This window comes from Eublepharis macularius, chromosome 8 (assembly GCF_028583425.1).
Source record: "Eublepharis macularius isolate TG4126 chromosome 8, MPM_Emac_v1.0, whole genome shotgun sequence".
NCBI lineage: Eukaryota > Metazoa > Chordata > Lepidosauria > Squamata > Eublepharidae > Eublepharis > Eublepharis macularius.
In genome coordinates this window covers 39,370,888-39,384,844 of record NC_072797.1, presented here as the reverse complement: position 1 = coordinate 39,384,844, position 13,957 = coordinate 39,370,888, and the positions used below count along the sequence as shown (strand labels likewise).

Here is a 13,957-nt window from a genome sequence, read left to right as displayed (position 1 = left end):
CTTGGTTGCTGACACTGGGGGAGAAGCATAACCTAAATAACTGAAATTCAATATCAGAGCCGTGTGTAAATCTGCAAATTTATAATTGTACAGATTTCAGATTGCATTCTTTGATGCATTGATGTTAAGGTATGCAGCAGTGGCAGTGCTGTTCCCACAATGAACTGTTTCTTCTTCTGTGACTTGAAAACATGAGACTAAAATGTGTTGTTAAATTATCTTCTGTGACCGTCGAGTTCTGTTTAAGTCTAAAATGTCATCATGAGCAATGTGTAATGTATCTTCATTATTCAGTCACAGTAGATAGGACTGCACCATTGCTACTTTTCTTGGTACTGGAGAAGCAAGTCAGTTTAATTCTGAGGTCACCAAACATCTACCTGGAGCTTGGAATTCACATGAGAGTTGTCTTTGCATGAATTCTGAGTGCCTAAGGCAGTTCATTTGTTTGAAATCTTCCATGAATCATGTATATAATGCAACTGACCTTTATCCACTTACACAGTTAAATATCATAAGAGGACTTGGTAAGTGGTGATTACAGATGATTTTCTCTAGATCAAAGGTATTAAAATGTTGTAAAATGGCATCTGGAAAATAAGGTAACATTTTAATTACCATTGTCTATTTTAGTTGTATCAAATTCTGCCCTTCCCTTAGCTTTTCTGACACCTAGTGTTAGCTACTTAGCACAGCTTCTGTTGGTATTTTTAAATATTAAATCAGAACAGAAAATTACAACTCTTGTACTTGCATATGTATACTTTGTTCAAATTTTGTCTTAAAGGGTTTCAATAGACAGCTGCTGCTAAGTTATTTGTACTTCCTTTTGCAACTGGAACAAGTAAACCAATTAACACTGCCAATTTTTTGTAGTTCCTGTAACTTGTTTCAAAGTTAACTGCTTGTGTGTCTTGCAAAAAGGTGAGTGTTGAGATTGCCATTAATATCAGTGCACAGTTTGAAATGATCTATCAGAAAATTCCAGAGGTTAATAACTGTTTATTAGGCAAATAAATCGCTATATTGTAGACACATTAAATTAGCAGTACAGCTCAACAGAAATGATTTACTGTGTGTTAGCAGACTAGAACACATCAAACATTTATTTCCCTCAACTCCTTTTGTCTGATGAGCTTATTGGTTGCTAAATATCAAAACACCCTTCACATTTAGAATTCAGGCTATAAATAAGTAGGCCCAGATTACCCAGATATTTTAAAAGTCTGGAGATTTATCATCCCAATTATCATTCTGTATTTTCTTTCCAAAGAGGGAGTTCATAGCACACAATTGGCACATAATAAATGTTAAATAGTATTATAGTAGCTTTATTTGTCCACAGAATAGCTACTATCTTTATCCCTTTCACACCATTTCATTTCTTGTTATTGCACATCACACACCGTTTTATGTATACCTTTTGAATTTACTACCCTCTGGAAAGAACAATGGCACATTATACAATAACATTTACAAAAGTGATTCAACCACAGATGTTTAAGAAATAGTTCAAAATTGGTGAAGTACTAAAAAATATCTAGAACAAAGGTTTAAAAACACGAACTGTTTCTTGAGTTAATGCGATACACATTAAGAAGCAGTCACATTTGGCTTTTTTGTGAAGCTGAAATTTTATTTTTGTGGAGGTGAAATTCAGGCAGCTTTTTAAATCACAGGATGTTTGATAGGTACCAACAGTTTGGTCCTTCTGAATACATGTACTTGTAAACTTTGTGGATGGCAGTGGAACTTGTTTCCAAGTGAAGTTGCGTTGCATTCAATTTGTGTAAACGGATAAAATCATTTGGCAGTCTTTTGGAAACGTGATACACCACAACTCAATGCACAAAGCATGCACTTATTAAAAAAACTTGGGACCCAAGTAAGGTTCACTGTGTCTATGTTCTAACATTTGTTTGCAAAAGATGAGAGTTCTCAATATTTACAAATGATTGAAATCCCAAACTGTGTTAATGGGAATTTTGTTAGGAAGATATTTTCTCTAGGATGTTGTCTTCAGACACTGCCATATGTATCGAATTTCACCTGCGCATTCCCAAGACAGGTTGTTCTGGAAAGCTTTACAAGTGCAGATTTGGTGTCCGCTACAGCAGATGGGGTCAGGACCAGCACTGTCTTCCTCAGCTCCTTTGTGATCCATGAGCCACTGAATTACAGGCAAGTCACTGTGCGTACTGTGCAACAAATCTCACTTGTTACATCAGGTGAGCATTCATGCTTTTCAAATTACTTAACTAGTAACCTGCTTTATCGTAAAAACTAGTTTACTGTAAACTTTGCTTAGATTACAAATGCTACAGCCTTGTGGTCCTAGGTAAAAACATTCTGAAGATGATGCATATTAGAATGTGGAATTTCTTACTGAACCAAGTTTCATTTCAATGGTGGTTAGAAGTTAGAATATTTTACCAAATACATGCTAACACAGAAAACATTTGTTATCATACTGGATTTCAATGTGTTATGTAAAATGAATATATTTATTTTGGAACCCTGACAAATAGAAGGTGGAAAACTTGGGAGGCCATGTAAATAAAAACAATATTTGGCAGGATCAACTTGTTCTTTCAAACAAGCCCTTCTCAAGAGCAGCTGTTCCATAAAAAGTTATCACTTCACCTTGATCTATTAATCCTAATTTGTTCATTCAGGTTCTCATTTAGTAAAGCTGTTAAGTTTTACCGCCCAGGCTGGAGGATGATTGACTCAGATCCACTCTAGGTTTCTCCGAGAAGGGCAGTTTTTACTGATTCCTCCCTCTCCAGGCAACCCAAAATACACCATGAAATGCTGCTCCTGAGGGACAGGGAACCCCAAAGAACAGTTTGGAGAGCTGTATGTCTCCTGCACCTCTGGAACTCTAAGTAGGATCCAAGCCTTCGCCTGAAATACCCCAATAGCTTGCTGGAGAGAAAGCTGGAAATCAGGGGGTTTCCTTCAAATTGCTGGTATACCTAATCTCCAGGCTGCTTTTTTAGCATCAGATGAAATGGCTATTCTAGTGTGCATCTTTTGAAAAGGAAACTCTTCAGGAGAACAGTAATACACACTGGGATCCTGGCCATGGTAATTTTAGTGATATTTATGTGGAAGCTATTTCAGACCAGGATCTTCCCATACAAGAAACATAAAAAGTTATCCTGGACAAGTAAAATGCTTGCATAAACTTAGGTGCGTGTTGGAATTAATAAGATTCTTGTTCTAAACATTTGGGTTCTAATCCAACTTCAGTAATTAAATGTTTTAATCAAAACATTTTCTTTTGCAATACCAGGACAGAAGGCAAATTGCATAACATCAGAATGACCTCTTCGTGTGAATTAAGGAGAGCTTTCCACTGGAGTTATCCCAGCATGCTTCCCCTGCTCCAGTTCTATGCAACTTGACCTACTGAGCCAAATGTAGCTCACTACCTGCATCCAGGGACTGTCTTTAAAAACAACGGGTTGGTGCATGGGAAAGGTTATTAATTGCCTGGAAAATCACAATAGCAGGCTGTGTTTGGCTTGGGTCATAAGTTACTTGTGCTCTATACCTCTGCAAATACTGGAACAAGATTAGTCTGCTGGGCTTGCAAACTAGGTAAAATTAGTTGTTTTGCTTGCTAGATAGACCCTAGCATCATAGTGTGAAGGCTTGTTTACTGGATTGTAAAACCATCGTTACTACACCTTAAGTCTTTCCTAGTCCTAATACATCCTTGCATTTACCATGCTTCCCACGGCTAGTACAGCCCTGAGGTCCCCATGTTGATGGTACATACATGGTTTTAAGAAATGGCAGCAGTGCAAGCTTTGCAGGGGCAACTTCTTTTCTCTTGGCCAACTGTCCTCACCAGCAAGCACTCTCGATGAACCGATTGACACAGTAATGGCCCACAAAATACATGTGTATAGTTACTGACTCATTATTTCACAAGTGCTTTCTGGGAATACTTGCATGATATAGCAGTGGTTAAAAGCAGCAGCAGCAATCCTGAGTTATAGGGACAGGCATTTTTTTCCATTGGACATTTAATTAAAAAATAGATATGGTAGAAATAAGTGGTCATCATTAGTGGTTGATGTAGTTTTACTCTATCAGCCTTGCTTTCACCACCTGTGTGTGTTTCACTGCTTATCAAGATGCCCAATATCAGTGTTAATAAGGCTAATGTGATACCCAAATTTAGAAGTTAGCCATTAGGTAGCCCTTTTTGTTTCTGTTTCCACCACTGCATCACACTTTCTTTCACCTGAATGTGTTTTTAAGACATGGGACAGAATGATTATTGAAGGTCTATTGGCTGCATTCATCAGCATCATAATACGAATGTAAAAAAGAAACTTTTCAAAAGTATTACAGCTTAACATGGTTTCTGTTATTATGGGATAGTGTGGCTTCTTCAGTGCCTGTCGGGATGAGTTATGATGGCAGTCTAGTTGAAATGACAGCAAGAGGCAGAAGTTGTTGGAAGTCTCAGTCTCAATGACAATTGCAGTAAAAAGCTTGCTGCCAGATGAAGCCTAAGTTGCTTCTTGAAAGCACAACTTCAAGGGCTCAGTACTTCATACAAGTAAGAATACTTGCTTTACCGACTACTCATATACAACTATAATAAACTATGTTATGTGCCTCTGCTATGGATCCAACATAATTTAGCTTTGATTCTGGCTGCTATATTACCCTGGTGGGGGGGGGGGCGGTTGTGTGGTAGTTCCCTCCTTGCCTCAAGTATATTTTCTGGGCAATATATTGCTTATTGTCCCTGTTGAAATGAAAACCTAGATAGTATCTTTCCCTCAATAGCTTGAATTTGGATATTTGCTTGCTTCTTCAGCACAACTCTTTTCACACGTTGTAAGCAACATGACCTGCTCTGCTGTTTGAAAAAAATGCTTCCTAAAAAACTGTTACCAGTGACCAGGTGACTAAAGCCCTTGAAACTGAAACCTGGTTTAGGGCATTTTGTTCTGTAGATACTTGAAAATGCTGACATTTTTAAACAAATCCTTCTGAGGATTCCTTCGTGGAGCTGAATGTCAAAAAGAATGGATTGTTTCTGCAACTGTCAGGCACTTTTTGTATAAATGTGAAGCCAACGTGAGTTTCTCAGCATCCTGCCCAGTGCAGCCAGGTGCCAGAATTCCTGTGGCATCGTTTTCTTCTTGTTCTGCCCATAGTCTCCTTTGTGACCATCAAGTGGCAACATAGTGCCAGGTCTTCAGGAAGCTTGTGTCTCCGTCACTCAGAGGAGTCTATATGCTAAGCCACTTGAAACCAATACTCTCAAGACATTGAGGGTTTTCTTGGGTCATTAAAGAAGACAAATAAGGTTTTTTCCCTCTTCAATTTCCTCTTGTACTTTGTCGCTGGAGGTGGCAATTTCAGCTTGGGCAGAGAAAACAGCGCAGATGAAGGTCAGGATGGTGCCACCTATAGCAGTGTAGAAAGCCCAACCCAAGGAACATTCACCAAGTTTATAAGCAGAAGCATAAGGTCCACAATAGCTTATTGCCTTCTGGCAACCCCAGCCAGCAGGGTACAAGATCAAGCCCAGGATAAGGAAGAGACCTGCCAAGATTAAGAAACAGCAGTTAGAACAAAAGTGCAATAAGCTTTAGGTAAACCAAACGTACAGAAAGGGAAATCCTTCTCAGCATAATGGGAGGGACACATCACAGGCCAAAATGAGACATTTCCGGTAAAATTTTAAGCGGAATTACTCCAGTCTAAGGGCCAAGCTAGAAGTGACAAATTACACTTGAACAGACTGACATGTATTCGTCCCTGTTCCACTTGTGCTCCAAGTGAACAGGGAGGAATACATGTGAGTCTGTTCACTTGCCATTCAAGTGTAATTCGTCACTTCTAGCTTGGCCCTAAGCTCACTGATTTCAATGGGCTTGTCTGAAGTAACTCTGCTTAGGATTTCACTGTTCAGTGATCAAGGAGGAGCAGGACTAGACTGCTGGGCGAAGAGTGAATGTTGTTAATTCTGTGAAGGACAAACTGCCTCTGGAATGTGGGTAGAGATGGGAGTTTCAAAAGCTGAGTCCCAATACTATGGAGATGGGGAAATAGCAGAATTGCCTATAGTCCTGGATAAGGCTGCTCTGGTCTAGCTGACTTTAAAAAAAATCTTGAATATATAAAAAAGTGAGCTACACAATACTGGGTTCCACATGTACCTTCACTGTGCGGTACGGTTAGAAAATAATTGTAGGGGAGTGGTCAGTTGAACTCACCTTTAATTGTGCCCTATAAAACTAATAAAAATCAACACTGAAACCTGTACCTTTTCCAGTATTAAATGTATTACTATTATTTTCTCCTTAAGTCTAAAATTTCCACTACATTTAAATCATTAGTCACTATATGCTTATTTCTCAGCAAATCTTCAGGGTATGAACAGATGTGAAACTTAGTTCCTGTCTCATTCAAAACAATTAAGATTTTACATGTTCCATTACCTTGCGATTTCTTAATTGCTAGGATAGAAAGAGTAGCCAGCGGGGGAGCAGAAACCCATAAGGTTACCAAATATCAATTGCAGTTTTGTTACATGTTACTTCCACCCCTATCAGGGGCATTACTTAAAACAGACACATGGAAACCAAGTATCTGGATATTTTAAGGCGATGCGTAAATCACTAAACCACAAGGCTGTTATGAACAATGATCAGTCAATTCAATGATCATGCTGTGCAGGTACCTGTTTAATGCCTGAAATGATCAGGAGTTTATTGTTATAGGTCTTGGTGAAAACCTTGTATTCCAGCCAATAATCACTCAATATTTTAATAACTATTTAAAATACCGCTAGTTATCCTTGAATAGATTAAACAAACAAAAAACACAATTATACAGAAAACACTAGAATATGGAAATGAGATTATAAATAAAAAAGCATATATGTAATCCCTTCTCCTACTCAATGTGCATTTAAAAATGAAATGCGATTTCTAAAATTCCCACCAAGCCTTTTCAGAAAATATGAGTCTTACCGCAACCCAGATGTGAAAGATTCAGGAGATTTAGAGCATGGCTATCTTGTTATGCTATTATTGTGTGGTCTATGACTGTAATAAAGATTGACTGACTGGCTATCTTGTATACACATAATTATTGCATGAACCTCACATGACTTTATTAAACCATCTAATATATTTTGTCTGAAGGTGTGACACCTCTGAACATTCAAAAGAATAATTGCTGCAAACTGTTCCATTCGGTCTAGAATTTATTCTGATTTTAAAACCATCGATTCACGTTAGTCTTCTTAAACTAGAACAGTGAAAATGCACATTTGCAGATTTACACAAAAACCTAAAAGCAAACTGTGTCAAAACATCCTAAAACAATGGTATAAAATTAAAATCTGAATCAGTTCAGAACAGGTTCTGAGATACAAATTTATCGGATGCTTCTTAAATGAAGAAATCACCTAGATTATTGGTAACTGTTGTTATCACATTGGTTACTAAAAATCCATATTTCAATGAAGAACTAGTTTTACTTTGGGGATTTCTTTATGTATTTGGTAAGGAGTGATGAGAGACGCTGTCTTGTGCTGCTGCTTAGAATAAGAGTATAAAGTATTGCTTAATCCTGGAGAGATCAGGATAAACTGGGCTTTCATCCTGCTGAGCCCCCAGCTGTGACAGACTAAACATCAGAAATTCCTTTGTCAATGAGATACAGCAGCATTCTTCTGATTATGTGAGGAACTGTTTCTACATCTGCACAGAAAAAGTTTTGAAAATTGCCATTTTATCCCCAAATTGTATTTGAAGTAGCATTCACCTATCAATGCAGGAGACTATAAACATCTATCAAAACAGTGTACCGTCTTCAATAAGAAAGTATTTCATGTGCAGGCTTGGAAGGAAAGATGTGACCTCTGGGGGCACATAAACACCTAATATGTCAATTTTATACCAGTTTAGTTGTCAAGACTTCTCCCCAAAGAATTCTAGAAATTGTAGTTTGGTGAGGATGCAGAGAATTCTCTGGAGGAAAGGGATTGCAGTTCCCTCACTGGGGCTCTGGAAGAACAATTTGCTAAATAATTTTAGGGGCAATGAAGCTTCTGCAGAACCACAGGGAACTTTCTTGTTCTCCCCCTATTAACCTAGCCATTCATATTTGAGACCATGTGGTTACTCAAGACAGCTGAGGTAGTCAGGCAATGATTGGCCAGAGCTTTTGTCCTAAAAGGTTTTGTTGAAGAAGCTGAGAAGAGCTCTCTGCTGGTAAGCTGAGGTCTCAATAATAGGCAAACTCCAAAAGTTTCGACAATGGGCATGGCCCCTTGGTGTCCTACTGGCTGACTGCTTGGATGGACAGTTGTCCCAGAGCTGCAGGAGTATTCCTAGGCTTCTCTTGGTTATATCTCAGGTAATGTGCTAGAATATTCTTCATCAGGAGTCAACTGTGTATGTGTGAAGTATGGTTTTGTATTAGTAATTTAATGGATAAGCCACTAGTGGGGATTATGAAATGGTACTAATGTCGATTGTTACAAAGAAAAGGGCAGCCCTTCATGTCATTTCCATGACAGAGGTGCAGGAGGGGGGATGTGTGTCACCATCTTTTAGGCCTAACAGATGCTTGTGTGGTCATCTCAAAATGACACACGGGAGATTTATTTTTAAAACGCTGCACCCTCAAGCTTTAACATACCCACCCACTATATTTTGAGCTTAAATTACATAATACAAGATTTAATAATGAACCCCAAATGTTAAAGACTATTTACTTATGGGCAAAAAGGTCTTCAATAAGCAAGTAAAATAGAAGGAACAGAGTTTGTATTGAATAGACATTGAAGAAAGATTGGGAAATCCTTTCCTACTACTGGAAAAGGAGCACAACTTCTCTAGCTGTATAAAAATCCCTTCCCTTTAGCCAGGAAATAATGTTCCCCAAGGCCAAGACTGCTAATTGTTAAATGGCAACAGATTACATGGCTCTGAAAAGCTGAACCTAGGAACGGTTTGACTTTGTATCTTATCTTAGACAATCAATAAGTAGACTCTGTGTTGTACTTAGATCAGGGTCCAAATACCATGAGTCAGGAAATCACAAGCCAATCTTGGCCAAGTCATTCTCAACCTCAGCTCTTTCCCAGGGTAATTGTTATGGTAAAGCTGGACAACTTCCTTGGACAAAGGGTGCAGTCCAAACATAGCCTGTACTACAACTGTATGCACTTGGCAGTAAGTCTCACTGAACTCTGAAACTTACTAAGAAGTAAGCATGCATAGGATCAGGTTGCAACAAATAAATACAACACTTATTGTTGTATTTATTATTATTTAACATATTATTTAACATGTTATTAATAACATGTTATTAACAATAAAATTACTTGTGGGAACACCATCACTTGAAAATCTGAAGCCTGTTGTTTTTCTCTCCTCAAGGAATGGGTAATTTCCAGACTTGATTGTCATTACTGGAATTTGTGTCTATTCAAAAGTTATTTGCCTAGTCTGCAAGTATCAGCTTTGCTAGGTGGGAAGGGCAAAAACAATCATTTTATTCCTTGCTCCTCAGTCCATCACTTTGAAAATGCATTTGTAGAGCCTCCTTTACTAGAACAGTATGACTAGGACTCTCCTATTAATAAACTTATCCAAATAAATCCTGGAGAATTTTTTTCTGGTAAGTTCAAGGTTATTTTAAAACAAATGAAGTATGCTTCTTTTAAAGCAGGAAAAGAAAAGATAGCCAATCCAATATTTTGTAAAAACACACAGCTCTTTGAAATGCATCAATTACATTGGTAACTGCATTTTTAATAAACTACTGGGTTTTGGAATAGTTCCTCCCCCCCACCCAAGAATCAACATAGCAATCTCAGGTTGTTTTGCAAAGTAATCATCTAGGTTTCTGAGAGTTAATCTGCCTCTTCATGTTTAGACTAAACCCACCTAATCATCTGATTTTTGAATTTGGCTTCAGTATGTCTGCATTTCATCTGCATTATATAGATTTATTAGACAATCCAAAGATTAAAACATTTTATTGGATGACAAAGGTCATCTTGTGCTGTACAGTTTTATGACAGCACTGTCTAAACAATTTGGCATTCCTCCAAATGTCCATTTTACCCTGAAGTACAGTTACTACTACTATTGATAGATAATTCCTTTAGTCATATCTAATAACTGTCTAGCTAGTTTCTCCTACAGCTCTTATTGAATTAAATGGCTAACTCAGATATACTAGGAAACGTCACTTATCTATTAAGTTCTGGAACATAAAATACTCTGGCCTTCTTTTCCTCCTACAACATTACTTGTGAGATCCATAGCTGTACATGCAACAGAAGAAGCCTTCCCTATTATTCTGAAAGGAGCAAGAGCTAAAGTCATAGCTGAGTAACTAACTGTGAAGCGCCTTTTATTTGGTATTTGATATCTAAATGCAAGTAACATCATCAAAGCCTAGGTGTATGGCACCAGAGGTTCATCTAGTCCAGCATACTGTTTACAGAAGTTTCTGGGGAACATTTATAGATAGAGCGTGAAGACAAACATCCTCCTTTGTCATTTGCATCGGATACTCAGGGATGCACTGTGGTTCCATTTCAGCTATACTGGCTAATAGTCACTGAACACAAAGAAAGGCCCTTGTGGTGAAAGCCAAGAACCCAATTAAGAACGTTCGCACTAAAATCCATCAACACTCCAAAGACTTGACTGCCTTTGCTATCCTGTCTTTGATCAGTGCCAGAGCAGCAGCAGCTTCGCACTGACATAAAGCAGATCCCTTGGCCTGCTCAGGAAAACAATCCCTTTGGAGCATAGTTACCCAGCTGTTTATTTGGATAAGCTGAAGCATACTATTTTGTTCTAGGAGTCTCCTGTACAGCTGCTGTTCTGCCACATTATACAGTGGAGTATGTTGGCAAAGCTTCTCTCCAGTTGCAAATCCAAAACCTATCTTATTTCCCAACAAAACCAAAAGATATTTCCCTGGCCTGTCAAAAATGCTACTGAAGAAAACAGAAATGTGTTCAGTGCAGGAGATGTGTATGATTCTGTTGTGTTGTGTGTAAACAAAAGAAGAAGGTAGAAAATGGAAATAGCTTCTAGCAGATTGAGAAGCCTTGTGCTGTTACTGATTTAAAGTATAGTGTGATTTCACGTCTTAGTGTCTTCAAATAACAGATAAACTCTGTCTTCCTACCTCATACTGCTTCTTAACGTCTTAGTTTTAAGCAGACTACTAAAATTTAAAAAACTAGGCCACACTTAAATGCCTGTGAAAATCAATCACAAGTACATAAAATTTCACAAGTGAAAGAAGGATAGATCTACTGTTAACTGCTAATAGAAGAGGTAATGTCTCCATATGATCTATTTTTTGGAGTAAAGGGAGAATTAAAAGATTTCTAGCCTCATAAAAATGACTGCATTCAAAAGTCACATGATATAGTGTCCATGCTACCTACACCACAGTCACATACTATATTAAAATATGGTACCGTACAGTACCTCCCTTGCAAAACTCTAATTGTTAAGGCATCCAGGTGCACCAGCATAAAGGCACATCTATATCAAGGAACAATCAAATATGAGCAATAATCAGGAAGCTGGAAGGATGGAAAAATACCAACGAGCTGAGTAGAGCAAACATGTCGTGCTCTACAAATAATGCTGTTGTAATCATACTTAAATAAACATTTCTTAATCATGCCCATAGTTTCCTGTCTGGTGACTATATGAAGGGAGTCCAAAGGAAGGTAAAGGAGCTGAAGTCATTGCTCAACAAGTTATCCCAATGGGAAACCTAAGAGACCCCTCTGAGTAAGTCAAGATATCCCTCTTGGATGTCAGACTGTAAAATTTTGACTTTAAGGGGAAAAAACTTCAACCAAGCTCGAGCTTCAGGAGATGATTGTCACAATTTGGCTTGGGGAGCCACCCCCACTACACAGTTTGGAATTCAAGAGATGGAATGTAGGAATTTAAGGAGAACTGAATCAAAGGACTTTCCTATGTTATCAGTCCAGATACCAGTCCCATATAAACTTTGTATGGCTACCTTGGCATTGAAGGGTTTAATAGTAGCTGGAATATACTGTGCATCAGATGAATAAAAGAAACAACAAATGATGTTTTTTGCCACTGTGGCCAATCTTTTAACATGAGCAGTTTGCACCAACCAAGTTAATCTCTGGTCAAACCAGACCCCCTAGATATTTAAAATGGGAAACCTCAATGTTAGTGTCATGAGATTTCCACTTTCAAGGTACACAAGACTTTTTGCAAAAGACAACAACCTTGGATTTTTGATAGTTAACTATCATGCTTTCTTCTAGACAGAAGGAGACAAAAGCCTTTATCAAAGAAGACAGTCCTGCTGTTGTTTTTGATAGAAGAACTGCATCATCAGCAAAAAGTAAAATAGGAACTTTAACATTAGCAATAGATGGAGAGCAATAATCTTGGGTGGAAACAGCAAAAATCATACTAAAGAATATTAAACAATATATTAAACAATATTAAACACACACACACACAATTAAACAATAAAAGGACCAGCACACACACACACCCCAGATACACTCCCTGCTATAATGTTGGAAAGTTGTCTGTCTGCCCCATAGCAGACTTGTGCAATGGGGTTAGAAATCAGAATCTCAGTCAAAGCCAAAAGTCTCTTGTCAATAGATGTTAATTTTAACTTGTGACACAATCTAGCACGGTACAGTATCAAAGGCCACCTTCAAATCCAAATAACAAATAAACATTATTATCCTGCTCCTAGCCTATCAAAATATAAGCCTTAAAATGTGCTTCTAGCTGGAATACATATGTATCCCTATACAATTTAGCCCCCAAATATTCACTAATTATTATTTTGCTTTCAACCAGTTAACTCTCTAAAATTTTTACAGTATTTTAGCATACTGATATTTTTAAGGTATTCAGTTAAAGTAATTTACTTCCTTTTGACTAAAAAAATGTACGTCAGAGTTTCTCTACACGAGACACCTTGGCGCATGTTCGTCAAGTGTAGGGAGACACAATGGTAGGTGGGAAGCATAGTTTAAAAAAACAGAGCTGGCAGAGATCACTCCTCAGAGGGTTTGTTAATTTCATCTTTGTCTCCAGGAAGGTTCTGTCGATTTCATCTCCCCAGTCTAAAACTCTCTGGGATCTCAACCAGAGGACAGCAAGGAATGGAAATGGGCTGGAGTTGCCTTCCAGAACTGGGCTTGAAGTTGGAGAGGTTATAATGGACTGAGTTTTCCTTTCTGGCATTTCACAGCCCCTTTACACAGCTCCACTGTATAGCAGTGCCTGCTGCCGGCTCTGTCTTTTCAAACTACCCTTCTCGGCTAACACTGCATCTCCCGACACGTGTTCTTCTTATGTCAGATGTCTTGTGTAGAGAGACTTTCAGAAAATAACCATGAAAACATAAGTGATATTCTACCAGTATATAGGTTAGCATTATTTAAATCCAGAAAAGACGGTCTATATTTCCATTAATCATACTAATTAATTTATTAGACATTACAGCCCAAATTTTAGAATCTAGGAACCTGGACTTCTCCTTTCACAAAGGCATTGTATTTTTTTATATGAACATTTTTATTCTTTATCACATGAATATCCTACACTTCCTCTGAGGAGCTCAGGATATTGTATATAAGCATTATTTTTATCTATTTAAAACATTTGTCGGCTGCCTTTCTACCCAACTTAGGGTTCCACAAGGCAGCAAGCAAAACACTAAAACTGTTAATATATAGTTAAATACATATAAAATAGTTTAATAGAACATATAAGCATACACGCGCACAGCCAGGAAGGCTAATGAGAGTTAATGACAGAACGTCAACTCTGCCCCCCCCCCAAGTGCACCCATGATAGTGGGAGACAGATGAATCTCCCTAGGAAGTGAATTCCAGAATTTTGGCACCACAACCAAG

At 38.0% G+C, this 13,957-nt stretch overlaps 1 protein-coding gene across 1 annotated transcript in view; it reads right to left on the bottom strand.

Moving 5' to 3' along the window:
• Window positions 1-4,948: 4,948 nt before the first annotated feature.
• LHFPL2 (LHFPL tetraspan subfamily member 2) overlaps window positions 4,949-13,957 on the bottom strand; it is a 146,773-nt gene continuing 137,764 nt past the window's right edge. Inside the window, exon 3 of the mRNA XM_054987520.1 lies at window positions 4,949-5,577. Within this exon, the coding sequence (XP_054843495.1) occupies window positions 5,321-5,577 (257 nt within the window). The 3' untranslated portion in view covers window positions 4,949-5,320. The remainder of the gene's footprint in view (window positions 5,578-13,957) is intronic.